The sequence below is a fragment of the Pelophylax lessonae genome (assembly GCF_965119305.1).
Source record: "Pelophylax lessonae genome assembly, chromosome: 2".
Taxonomy (NCBI): Eukaryota; Metazoa; Chordata; class Amphibia; order Anura; family Ranidae; genus Pelophylax; species Pelophylax lessonae.
Genome location: NC_138769.1, coordinates 363,049,312 through 363,069,134, shown reverse-complemented (window position 1 = coordinate 363,069,134; position 19,823 = coordinate 363,049,312). Strand labels below are relative to the sequence as shown.

Below are 19,823 nucleotides of genomic sequence, written 5' to 3'. Positions count from 1 at the left end.
ACTGGGAGATGCGTCTATTGATCAATAGGAACTTTGAAGATTTTTTTTATTTTTCTCACCACTTCAGAAATCAAACATAGAACAGTTACGTAACCTGAACATGGGAATGTACAAAACAGTTCTGGGGAAAGAAACTCTGCACATAATGTAATATAGTATCACAAACAGAGCCAAGATCAGCACATTTGAACAAGCTATTTCTGGGAGAGAGAAGATGGGGCACCAGGAACAAGTCATCAGGGTCATCTGAGCATGTCTGTGATGTCCTGTTAGAAAACATACTTATTGTATTGTTTAAATTATTACTTTAGAATATAACAGGTCCTTCTTATATGTGTGGAGGATTTTTGTATCTGGAATGGCTTATAGCTAAAATCCAGGAAAATGTAAAAAACAACATTTAATGCAGGTATGTAATTTTTTAAATAAGTAAAAAGTTATTTTTGAATGTGATTTTATTTAAAGCAGTTGTAACCCTGAAAAAAAAAAAAAGATCCTTTTCCTTTAAAGCATAAATAACAGCTTAGTACTTGTGCAGAGTCATTTGTCCCATTCTATGCTGTAAAATACCTGGTTGATCTTGCCTGTCCCTGTGTTCCCCTAAGTGGGATGACCACAATAATCATGGCTGCCCCTCTCCTCCTCCCTTCCTGCCTGTCAGCGAGTCTTAGGCTGGCCATACATGATCCAATTTTCTTACAATTTTCTGTCCAATTTTCTTGAAATTTACCTTCAAGTATGTAGTACAAATGCCTGCTTAATTGGATACAAGTGAAAATGTTGTTTAGCTTTGACCTCATATTAGTGGTTTGTGGTAAATCTATCAGAAAATTGTACAACAAAAATTGAACATGTATGGCCAGCCTTAGTGCTGATATGCTCCCCACCCCTCCCCTCTTGCTGCTATTCTGTGTAAAGTCAATGTGCATAATTACTAGAATCCCCTCTGTTATAGCCAGCTATATTGTACAGTGTATGTATTTTTTTTTTTTTTTTTAATTATGCCACTCACTACTTTATTTCACAAAGCCACTGTGCAGTCACATGACCTCCTGCCCCTTTCCTCCCGGCTAATGCCAGAGGGGAATCTCAGCCCCTCCCACTGTAGTCTTCAGATCAGGGAAGGAGAGCAGCAGGAGGTCACATAACCGCACAGCGGCACTGTCAAATAAGGTATTGAGCTGCACTCACTGCTATAACAGAGTGGATTCTAGTAATGCACATTGACTTTATATATGTCACAGAAGCACTCAGACTAGAAGAGGATATCCAGCACCTGGTGCCATTCAAATGTGCTGAGAAGGTAAATGCTGACAAGTGGAGAGAGCAGAGACCTCATCAGCATGTTGCTGCTCCTTCACTGTGCAATCACAAGCTGGATGCAAGGAAATTAATTCGCTTTGATGCTAAAAGTGGAACTTCACAAACGAAGATATATGCCTAGGTTAATTCCCCCTGGAGGTAGACCAACAGTGCTCCAAAGCTTACAGTGTCTTCTTGGCACTTAAAACAGCATGAGAGTATAAGGTGAAGAACCGGCAACTCGTCCTTCCGATAAAAGTACTTTATTGATAAAGGTTACAGTTTCAATTTGGCTATGAATAGGGTTTTTTACCCAAACGCATAGGCTGCTGTAACTTGCACACTATACCCTTTATTAATAAATTACTTTTAAATGGAGGACAAGTTGATGGCTCTTCACCTTATACTCTAAAAAAGCAGAAATTCATCTGAAAAGGGCAACTCCACTTATCCTCTTCCTCCCCCACTCTTCTTCTCCTTATTGTAAACGTTTTTTTTTCTGGGAGCAGGTACCTAGTTTTGATGGGTACCCGCTCCCGTTACTAGCCTCCCTGCCTGCAGCCTCCTGAAACATGTTGCAGGTCCCAGGAGTCTGCAGGACCAATCAGAAAGCACAATGTGGCTCAAGATATGCAGTGAGAAGCAGGCAGCCTACTTCCCAACAGGGCGGCGCTGGGAACCAGAAGACCAGCAAAGAACTGGCCTGGGTGAAGACAGCATTGGATCCCTGGGCCGATAAGCATCTTTTTTTTATTAAAAGTCAACAGCTGCAGTATTTTTAGCTGCTGTTTTTTTTTTTTTTTTTATCTGACCAGAGCTACAGTAGAATAAGTCTGGTCACCAGGCTAACAGGACTGTGTAAATCTCAGGACTGGAAAAACAGAAATTCAAATTTGACAAGTAAACCTACTCCTAGATAATGAGATAATATTTCAGTGGTGCATTTAGATGTCTGTGTGGAGTTTAGATTTACTCAACCATATCAAGCTGAATCATTTCCAGTTGAAGATATTTCTGTTTTAGTTTCTTACCATAATCCTTAGGAACAATAATGAAGTAGGAGCAGCTCTGTCCAGATGTGTAATTGCTGGGGTAATTAGGGGAAAGGATCACTCCTTCTTGGCTGACGTACTGTCCACCGCAGGGAGCTAGGAAATAAAAACATAATGTAAGGTCCCTTACTAAAAAAAATGCTTCCTAACAAGATCAATGTTTGATTTTACTTTTTGCCACCATCAGTCATGCCTGAATGGTAAAAGCCCATTATAAGATGTTTTTCGGACCTGATCTTAGTAAGTATAAAATTCAGTTTGCCTGCTACCTGATTTAGCTGTAGGAAAATAATGTTGAGGGATAGATGTATGACCATAACTTGACATTGATTCAATATTTATTATTATATCAGTGCTGGCATATTGGTAAAACCACTAATGGACATATCTCTAATAATGTGGAAAAAGCCTCTTCACTACGCATTACATACTGTATTTAAATACTGTATTTAAAGAGTCATTTTCAGACCTAGAAAGCTTGGTTGAACTAAATGGACTTGTGTCTTTTTCAACCAGACTAACTATGTATGTAACTATGCATGTAACCTGCTACCAATAGTGATTTCTAGTTGTATTTAGTTTTTGCTTTAAGTACTTCTTTTATTGAGCTACTTCTGCCCAATGCTCACAAAGACCATAACACTTTATAAATGCCTGATATAAAAAAAAAGTTAAAAATCAGTAATTTTAATTGATTATTGAAACTTTCCATATTGTATGTAATGTAATTATCTCCTAAGATCATAAGCACCATCTAGAGCTGAATATTAGTTTAGGGCACTTTTTACACATAGGCTCCAAATGTATCTTTGTTTGATGTACAGACCCCCTATTACAAAAAACCTTTAGGTTACAAAAGCAAGTCAATGTATACTATGAAGAACAGAAAAATAATGAATTTCCCTTAATAAAGACAAGTTTTAAGGACATAAATTTAAATGAAGTGCAGAAGAGACGTGCTCATACTCTTGCAAGGATAACTTCATTGCCTAAATGGATAACGCTAGATTCACACCTTTGTGTTTCTGTGGGCCGCATTTGTGCAGGAATGGCAGCCCATTCAAGTGAATGGGCTGCTGTGCCTGCGTTTCAGCAAAAAAAGGTGTATGCACCTTTTCAAATACACGGCCACGGGGAAATCCCATGGTCTTTTTGGCCATGTGATTTCCCTGTGGTTCCTGCACATGCATTGCGATTTATACATGCATGGGGGTGCCATTCAGAATGAATGAAACCCCCACACGTTTATACAGTGCAGTGTGTTTTCACTGTGGGTGGTGCTGCGGTTACCGCACCTGTAGCCACACGCAGAAGTGTGAACCAAGCCTAAAAGTAAATAGCAATTCTATAGGAATAATTACTCTTACACATTTATAAAGCATCCATCAAAGTAAAATTCTCTTTAGTTAAAAAAAAATGTATATGACATATACAACTGCTACAAAAGCTATTATTTTCTAAGAATGTCACAAAATTAAATTCCTGAAACCATGGCAACAATATTCTAATGCCCCATAAATCTCATTCTGTGCTCATTTGACTGATTCATTGCTGCTCCCAGAACTCTTCACAGAGTTCAAGCAGTGGCATAACTATTATTATAGCAGCCCATTCTGCTGCTATGAGACCTGGAGGAAGGAAGGGGTCCTCAGTTTGGAGACTGTTGATGCAAAATGAAGATGGAAAGTCTTTGTTTATACGAAGATAACATATATGATGGCTGCATTCAATAGAAAGCACTTCTTCAGCCTCCCCTTATTTAGTGTTTACTCTCACAGACTGTGCATTGTAACTATGGGGGGGGGGAGATTTACTACAACTGGTGCAGCTATGCATGGTAGCCATTCACCTTCTACCTTCAGCTTGCTCAATTAAAGTAGAAGTTCAGCACAAAATGAGGTTGAAGGATTGTAAGAGGTGCATGAAAGTCAGCCAGCCCCCAGTTTGATGTACTCACCTTCCAGTCTGTCACCAACCAAATAAGACCTGTCTCTTGGTACAAAGAACAGGGGTTTAGTTGACACACATTTGCAAACGCATGTGAAAGCTGCAGAGCCACGTCACGGCACCCTGTTTAAATCTGCAGTCCTACACTCTTGATTTAGTGTCCTCACACTGGAGGCACATGGCCGCTAATGGGTGGATGGGGAACAGGTGAGAGGGAGACAGCCCAACCTCCCCCAACCCATCCCCATGCACGACTGGCTATTGTCTCAAAAAGTTCAAATAATTAGGTTAAAATATAACCATGGTGCAAACTGGAGAAGACCAGCTGAAAAGCATTACACCTCCATCCCCTTGGTGGATGCAGTATATGGATAGGAAGGGATTTTATATATGGGGCATGGCCTGTAAAGCACACTGCCTTTGAAATCCCTTATTTCCTTTGGGACTTTATATGAGACAAGCAGGTCATGCTATTGGTCTCCATCCCTGTATATTCTCATTTGACTGCCTCATATATACTCATTTTACTGATTCATTGCTGCTCCCAGAACTCTTCACAGAGTTCAAGCAGTGGCATAACTATTATTATAGCAGCCCATTCTGCTGCTATGAGACCTGGAGGAAGGAAGGGGTCCTCAGTTTGGAGACTGTTGATGCAAAATGAAGATGGAAAGTCTTTGTTTATACGAAGATAACATATATGATGGCTGCATTCAATAGAAAGCACTTCTTCAGCCTCCCCTTATTTAGTGTTTACTCTCACAGACTGTGCATTGTAACTATGGGGGGGGGAGATTTACTACAACTGGTGCAGCTATGCATGGTAGCCATTCACCTTCTACCTTCAGCTTGCTCAATTAAAGTAGAAGTTCAGCCTAAAACTAAAATCTCTAAATCTACTTGCAGCCACGATCTAAGACTAATCTATATAGCCCTGTAAAGCAAAACTCACTATACATTCCTTTTCTGAAGTTGCTCTGGTCTGTTCCCACACTAAGCTGTCAGCGGCAGCTTCTCTGTGTAGGCAGGTGCAGAGGAGACAGCCGACAACGGAAGCCCCATAGTAAGTCTATGGCAGGGGTGTATCATGAAATGAGTGAGCCCGCGTGTAAGATAAAAAGTGGGCCCCAGGCATTGATTTAAAAAAAAAAAAAAAAGTGAAATGTAGGCATGGCTTAAAGTGCACTTAATATTGGGCATGGATTAAAGGGGATGTGGTTTAATAGAATCTGAGATGACTTCCATAGTGCAGAATGTGGATTGTACAGTGTGCAGTGTACAGCAGTGGGTAGTATGTGTAGGAGAAGGGTGTGGAGTATATGGTGGTAGGTAGTATGTCCAGGAGAGGGGTGTGGAGTGTATGGTGGTGGGTAGTATGTACAGGAGAGGAGTATGGTGTGTGTGGTGGTGAGCCGTATGTGCAGAAGAGGAGTATGGAGTGTATGGAGGTGGGTAGTATGTGCAGGAGAGAAGTGTGGAGTGTATGGCAGGGTAGGTAGTATGTCCAGGAGAGGGGTGTGGAGTGTATGGTGGTGGGTAGTATGTACAGGAGAGGAGTGTGGAGTGTATGGCAGGGGGTAGTATGTGCAGGAAAGGAGTGTGGATTGTATAGAGGTGGGTAGTATGTGCAGGAGAGAAGTGTGGAGTTTATGACGGTGGGTAGTATGTGCAGAAGAGGAGTGCAGAGTGTATGTAAGTGTATAATGTGCAGGTGAGGAGTGCAGAGTGTACAGAGGTCGGTAGTGTGCGCAGCATGGTATCAGTAGGGCAGTGGATGGTGTCAGTAGTTCTTTATTTTTATAATTTATTATTTTTTTGCAATTACATTTTTTTTCCCATTTTTTCAAAATGCTTTTTGGGAACCAATGGATGGTGTCAGTAAGGCAGTAGAGCAATGCACAGTGTCAGAATTTTTTCCATTCTTATTATTTTTTTACAATTTAATTTTTTATATTATTTCTTACCATTTATTTTTGTATTATTTTTTTTTTTTTCACAATGATTGCGGGTGGGGGTGTAGCGGACAGTGTCAGGAGGGAAGTAGACAGTGTCAGTAGTTTTTTGTTTTCATTATTTTATCTATTATTTTTTACAATTTTGTCGCTTATTATTTTTTTAAACAATTATTATTATTTTTTTTTACAAAGCTTTTGGGGACAGGGGTTGGGGAGGGGTATGTGGCATTGGACAGTGTCAGTAGAGCAGTGGATGGTGTCAGTAGTTTTTTTTTTTTATTTACAATCAAAGTTTATTGATAAAGAGAAATATATAAACAGTATAACAAGAAGTGGCAACAAATCATCGAGTACATTGAAAACAAAGGTACAGTTATACCATGTTTTGTAGTAAGTATTGCGCATATGTGCATAAAAAAAGGGAAAAATACACATATCCGACATGAGAACTGCACAGCATAAAGAAGTACACAATTAGTGAAATAGTAGAATAATATTACTATCTGCGTTAAACAAATTTTCAGGTAAGAATATAATGGCAATAAAAGTAAGGATAACTGTGCTAAGCAGAGAAAGGAAGCTTAAAAGTAATTGTGCGATGTAGGGATGCACCGAAATTTCGGCCACCGAAATTATCGGCCGAAAATAAGCCTCTCTCATTTCGGCCGATAATGGGTTAACGGTGCCGAAATTAATATGGCCGCCGTGAGGAAGGAGGAGGGCGCAGCGCAGCGCAGGGCAGGTTTTAAAAGTCCCGCCTCTGGCCGGCCGCCCGCCTCTCAATGACGTCCCTGTTACTAGGATCTCTGCATTAGTGAATGGACATACCAGGCAGGAGGGCGGGGCGAGCGGCCGCTAATACATAGTACTATGTGATCCTTCCTGTCAGCTCAGCGGGACTATGACTATGTGTGCATGAGATCTGATCTGACCTGACACCGGGCGGGGGGGCGGGTTGGAGCGGCCGCTATTAGCTGTAACTATGTGAGCCTTTCACTTCCTTGTCAGCGGAGATACATGCCTGACAAGGAAGTGAAGCGCTTGCATAGTTACAGCTAATAGCGGCCGCTCCAACCCGCCCCCCCGCCCGGTGTCAGGTCAGATCAGATCTCATGCACACATAGTCATAGTCCCGCTGAGCTGACAGGAAGGATCACATAGTACTATGTATTAGCGGCCGCTCGGACTGTCAGGGAATTGAAGAGAAGTGAAGGGCTCATAGTGACAGCTATTAGAGGCCGCTCGCCCGCCCGGTGTGTCAGTTCATTCATGGACAGATCCTAGTAGTAGTGACATCACCGGGAGGCGGGCGGCCGGCCAGAGGCGGGACTTTTGAATAATGGACACAGTGACCGGAGGAGCTGAGTGAGTAGGAGAGGGACGCTGAGGCTGAGAGAGGAGGGGGGAGGGGGGAGGGGTGATAGCTGAGGCAGCTTACCATTGGTATTTGTATTAATTATGCAGCATGAGGGGGTTAATGTATTGTCACTGATGCATTAGTGACCGACCAGTGGCAGTTAATTAACCCCTTTGTGCTGCATTAGTGCAACCAGTATCAGTGCAACCAGTGTTAATTAACACTGATACTGGTTGCACTAATGCAGCACAAAAGGGTTAATTACCTGCCACTGGTCGGTCACTAATGCATCAGTGACAATACATTAACCCCCTCATGCTGCATAATACAAATACCATTGGTAATTAAATTAACCTCTTGCCAACCCATCATAGTACATATACTGTGACAGGGTGGCAGCGACAGGTGTACGTTGCTGCCTGTTTTTTGGTGTATGCCCCTCTTCTATCTATTTTAATTTTTTTTGGGGGAAAGTCATTTTCGGTTTCGGTTTTTGGCCAATGGCATCCTGCATTTTCGGTTTCGGTTTCGGCCCAAAATTTTCATTTCGGTGCATCCCTAGTGCGATGTTATCAGAGTAAATCCAAGTACCCAATAGGTACTACCAACAATAATGAACAGTAATCAGGACCACAGGACGTGTACGTTTTTTTTATTTTTATGTATTTATTTTTTTACAATTTAATTTGTTTTTCATTTTTTTCACAGTGCTTTTGTGAGGGAGGGGGTTTGGGCAGTGAACAGTTTTGGTAGGGAGAGGGGGGAGTGGTGTCATTCATTTTTTTATTTTATATATTTTTTTACAATTTCATTTTTAAGATTTAATTTTTACAGTTTTTTATTTTACTTTATTGCAGTTTTTTTTTATCAGCCCTGTTGGTGGGCTTTGGTGAGATATCAGGGGTCTAAACAAACCCCTGAATCTCCCCTTTGAGAAATAGAAAGGGACTGAGGACACAGATTCCCCAGTCCTTTTCTCAGCAGCCTCAGTGTTGAAAATTAATGAATAGGAGACAGAGGAATTTCCTGGCAGTTTTCAGCTGTATCCTGCAAATGGCTGTCCAGAGATCAGACCGGAGCGGGTTCAAAAAAGGAATGTATAGTGATTTTTGCTTTACAAGGTTCAATGGGTTAGTCTTAGAATGTGGCTGCAAGTAGATTTAGAGATTTTAGTTTGAGGCTGAACTTCCACTTACCGCAAAGTGACGTACCCGTATGTCGGCTGACTTTGCGGGGTTATACTGGGATGATGCCTCTAGCTAGAGGCATTACCCTGGTACTGTTGTTTAGAGCTGGCGGTCGGCTTTCCGGCGGTAATGACCGATGCAGCTCAGGAGCCGCTTGATCGTTACCCCGGCGAGCGGGAGGGGACGGGAGACCCGCAGCTTTGCCCGGGTCTCCCGTCCCACCGGGAGACCCAAGCACCCAGCCGGCACATCCGCCGGCTGGATGGAGTCCCGATATAAGCTGGATGCAGCTTCAATCGGGTCTCCGATGACGTAACCCGGAGGCCGTGTCCATGACTTCACGTCCGGGTTATTCTGCTGCTAAAGGCGGCAGATTCAAAAAACGAGTGTATTCAAAAATGCTGTTTTTGGCATTTTGAATTTATGGAAGTGTAGTGGAGGGGTCTAGGGTCTTTTAGACCCTTGATCCCTCCATAAAGAGTACCTTTCACTGCATATTGCTGTCACAAGGGATGTTTACATTGCTTGTGACGGCAATAAAAGTGATCAGATTTTTTTTTTAAAAAAAACCTGTGATAAAGTTAAAAATAAATAAATAAATAAATAGGAAGAAAAAATAATAATTTTAGCTGCCCCCGTCGCCGTTAGCTCGCGCACGAAAGAAAACGTATATGGAAGTCGAGCCGCAAATGAAATCACTGTTCAAACCACACATGTGAGGTATCACCGCGATCGCCAGAGCATGAGCAATGATTTCAAACAAAGAGCTACACTCCAACTCTAAACTGGTAACCGTTAAAAATGTTAAAGCGTTGTCTATTGAGATTTCTATTGACCGTAGTTTGTTGCCATTCCACGGGTGTGCGCAATTTTAAACCGTAACATGTTGGGTATCTATTCGGTGTGACATCATCTTTCACAATATACAAAAAAAATGGGCTAACTTTACTGTTTAGTTTTTTTTTTTTTTAAATGCAGTGAAATGTGATTTTTCATAATTTTTCCAAAAAAATGGCATTTTAAAAACCGCTGCGCAAATACCACATGATAAAAAATATTGAAATGACCGCCATTTTATTCTCCAGAGTCTTTGCTAAAAAATATAATGTTTTGGGGTTCTAAGTAGTTTTCTAGGAAAAAATACTGATTTTAACTTGTAAACAAAAAGTGTCAGAAATAGGCCTGGGGCTTAAGTGGTTAAGCTTTGACAGTAAAAACTGATTGGTTTCCAGGCAGAGCTGCACAAGATTTTGCACCATACTGTTTTAGTAAAAAACCCTTCTATGACAGGTCATGTTGAGTGAGACAGCAACAGGAGTCTAACCTGTGTGACTGAAGCTACATGTGTGCACACATACAAGAGCATACAAGGGTTGATTTACTAAAACTGGAGAGTGCAAAATTTGGCCAAGATCTGCATTGTAGCCAATCAGCTTCTAACTTCAGCTGTTCGATTACGTTTGACAAAAAAAAAAAAAAAATGGAAGCTGATTGGTTTCTATGCAGATTTTTCACTCTCCAATTTTAGTAAATCAACCCCACAGGCTACTACACAGGCATCTGGATTTACATGGTTGCTACAACTCTGGGTCAGCTTCTTAGTCAATAAAGTATATGCTTACTAAGGAGGATGCCTGAACAAAGATGGCAGCCTTGAGTGGATAATAAAACAAATAGTGGCAGAGATCTCAGAGATTATAGATACCTTTAATGTTACACTTGAATATTACTTAGCATCCATGCTTTTGACATTAAAAAAAAAAAAAAAATATATATATATATATATATATTTCCTTAGCAGCAGCCTGTCTCATTATCTATAAAAGAAGCAGGAAACAATCTGCAATTCAGTTTGCTAAAAAGGAGAAAGAAAACTGGAAGAGATATGAGTTGACTTTTTTCAACAAATTATTTGCAGAGGAACTCTCCACTAACCACTTGTTGTTTGTAAACTGATCAAATAACATAACTCAAAAGCAAAATAATGAAAACAGGAAAAGTTTTTCCTTATAGGGTTTCTTCAGCTTCAACAATCTTACATGTGAGAAAGAACACAATGGTGTGAATGAGCCCTGACTGTGCTGTGTGTCAATCATGCAATGGTGGAGTATACAGACACAGCGTGCCATCCAATGATACCCAATAATCAGAAAGCACAAACAGCACAGTGTTTTCGGTGTCTGCTTCAACAGTTGAACACATTTGCATATCAGCAGTCTGCCAGCTCCAAAAATTTAGACAAAACTGTTTTTATTTGAAAATAAGATATCTGAACAGCTCTGACTTTGGATGATATAGAAAAGTTTTTGTTTAGACAAGCTATTTTTTTTTTTAGCTAAAACAGATTATAAGCCTTTTCAAAAGTTTACATTTTCATTTTGAAACATTAGACTTTATTCAGACATGTTCCCTGTGGTCAATGCTATATTGCCGCTAGCCGCTATTAATAAAGATACGGATTTACCTATACATGATGGACGAGGGTGGTTCCAGGCTGGCTTTCCATCTCCTCCCATTACACAGGTTAGTGTAGAAGCTCCATTAACATCATAGCCGCTGTCGCAGTAATATGTTACAGTGGAACCAAGCTTTAGGTCACTCCCAACACGGGACCCATTTTTTATTGCACCTGGGTCAAAGCAGGATTCCCTGGGGTTTTCTGGAAGGCAAAATAGAAAAATGTTCAGTCAAAAATCCCAAGTGTCTACAGATTATATGTGGTGGCCTTTTTATTTTGTCCTTATGTCTTAAGTATCGGCCTGACAGTTTAGATCAGGGGTCTCCAAACTTTTTAGTATGAGGGCTACATTGTATATTTTTCTAAAAAAATGCGGGCCAAAAAAAAGTTTATAAATAAGTGAAAATCTATATGAATGAATACATTTTACTTGGAGCTTTTTTTTTTTGTAATCAGCCTGATATGATTTGGAAGAACAGAGTAAAGTAAAGCAAAGAAATTTCAAGTAAACTTGAGCCATTTATAAAGGTGGAACATTCATAAATTCAGTCTGTATCTTTGTTAGCAGATTTCCCCCTTTCATCAAGGTCCCCCTCTTATATCAGTGTACTCATTAGAGTCTCCCGTTACATCAATGTGTGTGACACGTATTCACTATACCCTGTAAGTAGGCACTGCTGTGTCACACATTTCACAGAGCATGACTTCTGAAATACAGAGGTACTTAGAGGAGGAGTTTCAGGAGGTGGAATCAGTACAGGAATCACCATTTTCAGGCAGCAAGCTACCATGGGATATGTAGTCATTAGAAATCAAATGTAAACAGCAGAGGAGAAGCTGAAAAGCATGCAGGGAATACAGGAAGTTGTGGAAAGAGATGATCAACAGACAGGTAGAACTCACAACATGAAGGCAGATTTTTTAAGTAAGGTAAAATTCACTTGTCAATAATAACTATTGTTTGTATAGTTAGTACAATGCTGATGTTATAAAATGAAAGTATATTTTGTGACCATAGTTACATAGCTATTCTGGTTGAAAAAAGACACAAGTCCATTCAGTTCAACCAACAGAGGAAAAAAAAACCTAGACACAAATTGAAATCCTTCATATACACTATCCTCTACCCCCAGTTTATAAAAAAGAAGGCACAAAAAAAAAAAAAAAACAATAAAGCATGATCCATTTTGCTCAAGTGGGGAAAAAATCTTTCCTGATCCTCCAAAGGCAATTGGATATTCCTTGGATCAATTTTACCTATATATATTAGTATCCAGTCCAATTATGTGCATTTAGGAAAGAATCCAGGCCTTTTTTTTAAACAATCTACTAGGCTGGCCATAACCAGGGCATGTATTCCACATTTTCACAGCTCATACTGCGAAGAAGCCTTTCTGTATTTGGAGATTAGATCTCCTTTTCTCCAAATGTAAAGAGTGCCCCCTTGTCCTCTGTGATGGCCGGAAAGAGAATAACTCTACAAAAGTTCACTATATGAACCACTTATGTATTTATACATGTTTATCATTTCCCACCTACTCTCCTTCTCAAGAGATAATAAATTCAGTTCCTCTAATCTTTCCTCATAGCTGAGCTCCTCCATGCCTCCTATCAGTTTCGCCCTTCTCTGCACTTGATCCAGTTCTCTAATATCCTTTTTGTGAATTGGTGCCCAAAACTGAACTGCATATTCCAGATCAGTTCTTACTAATGATTTGTACAGGGGCAAAATTATATCTCTCTCTCTGGAGTTCATACTTCTCTTAATACAAGAAATGATTTTGCTCACTTTGGAAACCACAGCTTGGCATTGTATGCTATTATTAAGCTTATGATCTACTAGAACACCCAGATCCTTCTTCACCATAGATTCCCCCAGTTATACTACCCCTAGTAAGTATGACACATGCATATTCTTAGCCCCAAGTGCATAACTTTACATTTATCAACATAAAACCTCATTTGCCACATTGAAACAGTGCATTGAGGTCGGCTTGTAAGTTGGAGACATCCTGTAAGGAAGTTATTCCACTGCAAAGCTTGGTGTTATCTGCAAAGACTAAAATTGTACTTTCAATCCCAAACCCTTTATCATTTTTAAAGATATTAAAAAGTAAGGGTCTCAACACTGAACCTTGGGGTACACCCCTTAGACCATTCAGAGTAAGAATTATTAACCACTACTCTGTGACTTTTAGCCAGTTTTCTATCCATTTACAAACTTATGTTTCTAAGCCTGTAGATTTCCTTTAAGGAAATAAGTTAAAGAAGAGCTCCTACGTGATAAAAAAAATAATTAAATAAAGTCAGCAGCTAGAAAAAACTTACCAGCCCAGGGATCCAGCGCTGTCATCAACCGGGCTGGTTCATCACCAGTCAAGTCCCTAGTGTAGCCATGTTGACTGTGGGAAGCAGACTGTGATTTCCTGTTGGCTCACAACCAGCTCCCCACTGCATTTGCGCAAGGCAAACTGCGCTTTTTGAATGGTATCGCAGTCTCCTGGGACATGTGATCTATCCTAGGAGGTTGCAGGCGGGGAGCAAGAGGGTTAGACTTTTGCTCTGCTCGCCTAGCTGAGCAGAGTTGAAATGCAAGCGGATACCTGTGAAAATCAGGTACCCACTCCTTGAAAATAAAAGTTTACAATCAGGAGAGAGGAGGGAGGAGGAGGATAAGCAGAACTTTCTTTTTCAGGTGAAGTTCCGTCACAAGTATTAAAATTAGGGCCAAGAGGAGTTAACTTTTAGGTTAATGATCAGTGGTAATACAGTGGGGTACCAACAGGGGGTGGGGCGGTCTGCCCCGGGTGCCACACATTAGGGGGGTGACAGGCCGGCGCCCCCCCCTGTGGGTGAAATGATGACAGCGGGGCAGACTGTACCAATACCCAGGTGGCACCCTGGGCCGGCCACTGGATTGACTTCACCACTCACAGCAGGGTGGAGCAGGAGAAAGAAAACACTCTGTCTCTTCCTGTACAGCTGGGGAGAGAGACAGACAGAGGAGCAATGCTGAATAGAGGAAAGGAACTGCCGGAGTTAACTTTCCAAGTTAACCAGCAGATGATTGGTTGCTAGGTGGTCCTAGCAACCAATCATTAGCTTGTTAATATGAAAAATTAACTCCAGCACTTCCCTCCCTCTGTTCAGCGCTGCTGTGTCTCCCCCTCTGCATGCCCGAGTAAGGTAGGAAAGGGCAGAGCTAGGGGGGGGGGGCTGTGGGGTCTGTGTAACATGCAGGTTCCAGTGCTGTGGGGGCTGGGTAACATGCAGGAGTCCAGAGCTGTGGGGGCTGTGTAACATGCAGGTTCCAGTGCTTTGGGGGCTTTGTAACATGCAGGGGTCCAGAGCTGTGGGGGCTGTGTAACATGCAGGTTCCAGTGCTGTGGGGGCTGTGTAACATTCAGGGGTCCAGAGCTGTGGGGGCTGTGTAACATGCAGGTGTCCAGAGCTGTGGGGGCTGTGTAACATGCAGGTTCCTGTGCTGTGGGGGCTGTCTAACATGCAGGAGTCCAGAGCTGTGGGGGCTGTGTAACATGCAGGTTCTAGTGCTGTGGGGGCTGTGTAACATGCAGGTTCCAGTGCTGTGGGGGCTGTGTAACATGCAGGGATCCAGAGCTGTGGGGGCTGTGTAACGTGCAGAGGACCAGAGCTGTGGGGGCTGTGCAACATGCAGTGGTCCAGAGCTGCGGGGTCTGTGTAACATGCAGGGGTCCAGAGCTGCAGGGGGGCTGTGTAACGTGTAGGCAACCAGAGCTGTAGGGGGGATGTGTAATTTAAAGGGGTCCAGAGCTGTGAGGGGCTGTGTAATATGAAGGGGTCCAGAGGTGCAGTTGTGGAGAGGGGGTACATAGTAGGGACAAAGAGATATTGTTGGATGCAGAGGCATGTAAGGGGCACATTGGGGTGTTTTTACATTTTAAAGTTGGGGGAGGGGGGTTCCAAATACTTTAGGTACACCCTTGTGGTGAAGAATATGTGATAGTTGGTGGGGTATCTTTGCGCTAGCACCAAAATACCTGGTGACAGGCACCAGATGTAATGTGCCAAGGTGCAGGTTGTATTCCTAGATAAAGCAGGAATTCAGCAACTAAACTGTACTTCTGAAAAGTACAAAAATGGACATCCCTTGATCAAACTGAAATCATTCTTGAACTACTCATATGTATGTATTTGTATGTATTTGCAATCCTAAGATCATATGAAAAGCTATTGTCATGTGCATTAGGTTAAAGAGCACAGACTCTTCACAATTTCAGGTAAATGTACAATTCTCCCACTGTGCAGAAAGGTTGTGGGAAAAAAAAGTGTGAGATATGCAGATCATATTCTGGTATAAAACTGAAAATATGTGAGTATGTCCAAAGAATATAATAGAATACAATTATCTTCCTCCCTGCCACCTCGCTTGCTAATCTGCTCGGTATTTAAACATTCAACACGTCTCCAGGAGTTATCATTTGGGATTTTGTAATGGTATGCATTTTAAACTGACAGAAGTCACTGTTCTGACCCCAGAATGTGACTTTTTGGGTCACATTAGGAAAACGAAACGAGGGACTGCAATGCAGAGAGATTCAAAATTCATGGTTCCTCATTTGCTGTAGATTGTTATCACTAAACTGCTGAAATCATTAAGCATCATTAGCATAATAACGATTGTATACCAAGAAAAAAAACTTTACTCTGGAGCTCTGTACTTACAAAGCAGTTCGTGTGCAGCTCATGTGGAGACAGCCATAAAGCATGGAATCCGCTCAGACATAAAAGTGTTTCACTGAAGTGTGACAGAGCTTTCAACAGCGCGCACACAATAGAATACCCCCTATGGAGCGAAAGCCTAAACCTCCGCTTATATCAGGCCCATTTTTCCTATTACTAGCTTTGAAAGTAGATATTTTTTAATATCTTAAAATGAATCCTTAATATGACATAATACATCTCTTGAAGGAGTTTTCACTAAGAACTCACTATTATGTGAATGAAAAGTACTGTATGTCCTCTCAGCTTGCATCAGGGTTAAAATGACATCCTTTCAAGGTAGGCTCATACATTCCTATAACAAGATGATTCCTAAATTGGTCATATTTAATGTTGCTTTGAACAACAATAGCCTTGGGTCTTTTCTGTGTATTACTGAAATATGGCATTACGTTACAATGGTACATGAAACTCAAACACGGGGATTCTAAAGAGAAAGTCAATCCCAGTCCAAAGGTCTGTGTGGTGCCCATGTCATATTACAGACCAGAATTGTAAGATCAGGCAATGCTACTCAAAATAAAATGTGCTTAAATCTCTTTAAATGTAGTAGTCAAGCAATCCACATATCCATAGATGAGGAAATAATCCAATAAAGTCCACCAAAGTGAAATAAAGTCTCTAAAAGTGACATTCAAATCAATCAGGCCAGTACAGTGGCTAGTTGGTTAGTGTTTCTGCCTAGCAGCAATAGGGTCGTTGGTTCAAATCCCAACTAAAGCACTGCCTGATTGGAGTTTGTAAGTTCTCCTTGTGACTGCAGGGGATTCCTCCAGGTACTTTGGTTTGCTCCCACACTTCAAAGATATTCTGGTAGGTTCCTGTCTAAATTGGCCCTACTGTGTGTATGAATGTGAGGGCCTTAGATTATAAGCTGCTTGAGGGCAGGGACTGATGTAAATGTACTGTATATGTGCAAAGAGCTGCATAAATTGGCAGCTCTATATACGTACCTGTAATAATTAAATTGTAAATAGTCATAATCCCATGCAAATTCTAAAAGGAGCCAGTGTTGTGAAAAAAAAACAATGCCACCAGCATACACACACTTTTTACCAGTGAGATTGGAACTCAGGCAAATGAGCTCAGCTGACACACTGCCATAAACCATGGATGGACCGGGTGTGCCTGGGCACAAACTAATCACCCCGGTCAGCACAGATTCCCCCTGTTACCGACACCATCCACTGCTCTACTGAAACTGTCTACTGCTCAACTGACACCAACCTCTGCCCTATTGACATGTTAGCTGCTCTACTGATACTGTCCATATCTTAATACATGTTAAAAAATGTGTTTAAATGTATTGATAGATGTGTGTGTGTGTGTGTTTATATATATATATATATATATATATATATATATTGTGACAGGAAGTCAGGTAAATCTGGGAATGTAGTCACTGAGAGGAGACACATTCCCACCTGCTTTGAAAAGTTCAGTAATTACTATAGGGTGTCGGCTGCCAAAGGCAGCAGGAAGGTGTAAAGAAGTTGAAAGGCCTTCAGCTGTTCAGAATGAGGAAATTAAGGCCTCTATAATTGGTCCAAAGAAAGTCTATGCATTGCTGCCTCCTGTCGCCGTGTGGGCTGGGAGAGGAAGGCAGACATACGTGTACCTCCCGACGCCGTGTGGGCATGGGAGAAGGACTGCTGCCTCCTGTCGCCGTGTGGGCTGGGAGAGGGGGACAGTCGGATGTGTGCCTCCCGACAAGCTGGTGAGCATGGGAGAAGACCCCCTAAAGCGATGTGAAGCTAAGGAGGGTAACCACGAGTGAAGACGTCTCAAAGGTGAGAAGACAAAGTGTTCCATGTGAAGAGTGTGAAGAGTAAAGGGACCTGTTAAATGAACTGTGTTCAATGTGAAGAATCTGAAGAGTAAAGGATCCTGTTATAAATGAACATGTGCTGTGTGAAAGAAAACAAAGGGACATGTTCAATGGACAATGTTTGTGCTGTGTGAAAAGCAAACAAATGGACATTTGAGTGTCTGCTGTAGGATCAGCAGTGTCGGCCCAACAGTAGGTTGGAAAGACTTCTTAGGTAGGTTCCAGCGTGAGAAGGTAGCCGCCCACAGAGGCAAGGATTTATTTTCTGTTTTATTTTATTTTGGATGTTTTGCTGCATACAGCCTGGTGAAGAAAACACCATTTAATAAACCACACTGTTTGTTTGCAAGCACTTGTCGGCTACCTCTCTGGGAAAACGCACCCCCCAAGGGGTCATCCACACCCGCCACCGAGCTAATCCCTCACAATATATATATATATATATATATGTATATATATATATATATATATTTATATATATATATATATATATATATATATATATATATATACACAGTATGTAGCAATGCCCCCTAGAGGACTTCTGGATTGTTCACTTTTCAGGATCCCCCTGGGTTACCGTTAGCAACTGCATGCAGAACTTAACACTTTACCTTTTCGTATCAGTCAGTGAGCAGTCTAGGGGTTATGGTTGTTTTTGTTGTTTTATTATAAATAGGGATGGGAGAAGGGAAAAGTGGGATACTCCCGAACTTGAATTATTCACAATTCTGAGGACTTCTATCTGAAGATGCAGCCAGGCTGCAAATTTCACCTTGCCACTAGATGAATTGTAGATACTGAGTCTCTGAACAAAAGACTTGGTTGCACACTATCTTCAGGGTACTCGCCTAGCACCCTCTTTCACTGCACCAGCTTACACCCGTCCTCTGATTACTCTACTCTGGGGTGGTCCCTTCCTGGTGAGGCCCTTAGACACGATCCCCTGTACTCACGATACTGTTTTCCCAGGTTCTCCAGTGTCTCAACCCCTCTAGTCAGCTCTCCTGGTCCTCTGGGTTCAGCTCCTTCCTTCTGGCTCACCAGGCTGACTGCCTGTGACCATACACGAACTGCTGCAGAAGAGGAAACAGCTGCCACCTTCCTTCCAGGACTCTTCTCACCAGCCAAAGACCCAGAGCACATGTGCTCCTTGCTTTTATACCACACCCCACAATGCACAGAGATAACCAGCCTGTGCCAATCACTGGGGCTGTATCAAAACCTGTGTACCCTTTGGCCAGGTTTCCTCCACTGTCCAACATGCCTCCCCATTGGACCAGTGGGGACACTCTCCAGACCAGATGAATCACACACTGAGCACCATGAGCAGACCTAACTCACAGATCCTGTTCTCTGTTAGGCAGAAAGCAATATAGAATTTGTCTGCTGCTCCTCTGATAGACAGACAGAGCCAAAACTATACTCACTCTCTAGCACCTACCTAGGAGGGTGCTACAAGTATATAGTAAAACCTTGGATTGAGAGTAACTTGGTTTGAGAGTGTTTTGCAAGACAAGCAATATTTTTTAATACATTTTGATTTGGTAAACAAGCGATGTCTTGATATACAAGTAGCGTCACTGGGTATAAAAGAGAAGAGAGGTGCCTCTAAGTGTAGCAATATGGTTACATTTAATGAAGGTTCAACATTTAACAACTCACATAGTTGATGATTAAAAGAGGCACATCTAAGAATGCAGGCATCCAGGGTGAAGCTGTCCACATAGACCATCCTTCGCACTGCCATGGTGGTCATCCTTTCCACACTGCTCTCCACAAGTGCTTTAAGCTTCGCTTTCAGATCACTCTACTGCAGGGTAGTCTTCCCGGTCTCGACTGCGGACTGATGTTAGTGAGAGCCGGGTTATGAGGAGGATGGTCTATGTGGTCAGCTTTACCCCAGATGCCTGCATACTTAGATGTGCCTCTTTTAATCATCAACAGTGTGATTAGCTAAATGTTGTATCTTCATT

General features: G+C 41.8%; 1 protein-coding gene across 2 annotated transcripts in view; it reads right to left on the bottom strand.

Moving 5' to 3' along the window:
• CSMD2 (CUB and Sushi multiple domains 2) overlaps positions 1–19,823 on the bottom strand; it is a 1,446,274-nt gene that overhangs the window by 200,790 nt on the left and 1,225,661 nt on the right. For both annotated transcript variants that reach the window (XM_082247591.1, XM_082247592.1), the window contains 2 exons: positions 11,265–11,459; positions 2,334–2,450 (listed from right to left, as the gene is read on the bottom strand). In XM_082247591.1, the coding sequence (XP_082103717.1) occupies positions 2,334–2,450; positions 11,265–11,459 (312 nt within the window). The remainder of the gene's footprint in view (positions 1–2,333; positions 2,451–11,264; positions 11,460–19,823) is intronic.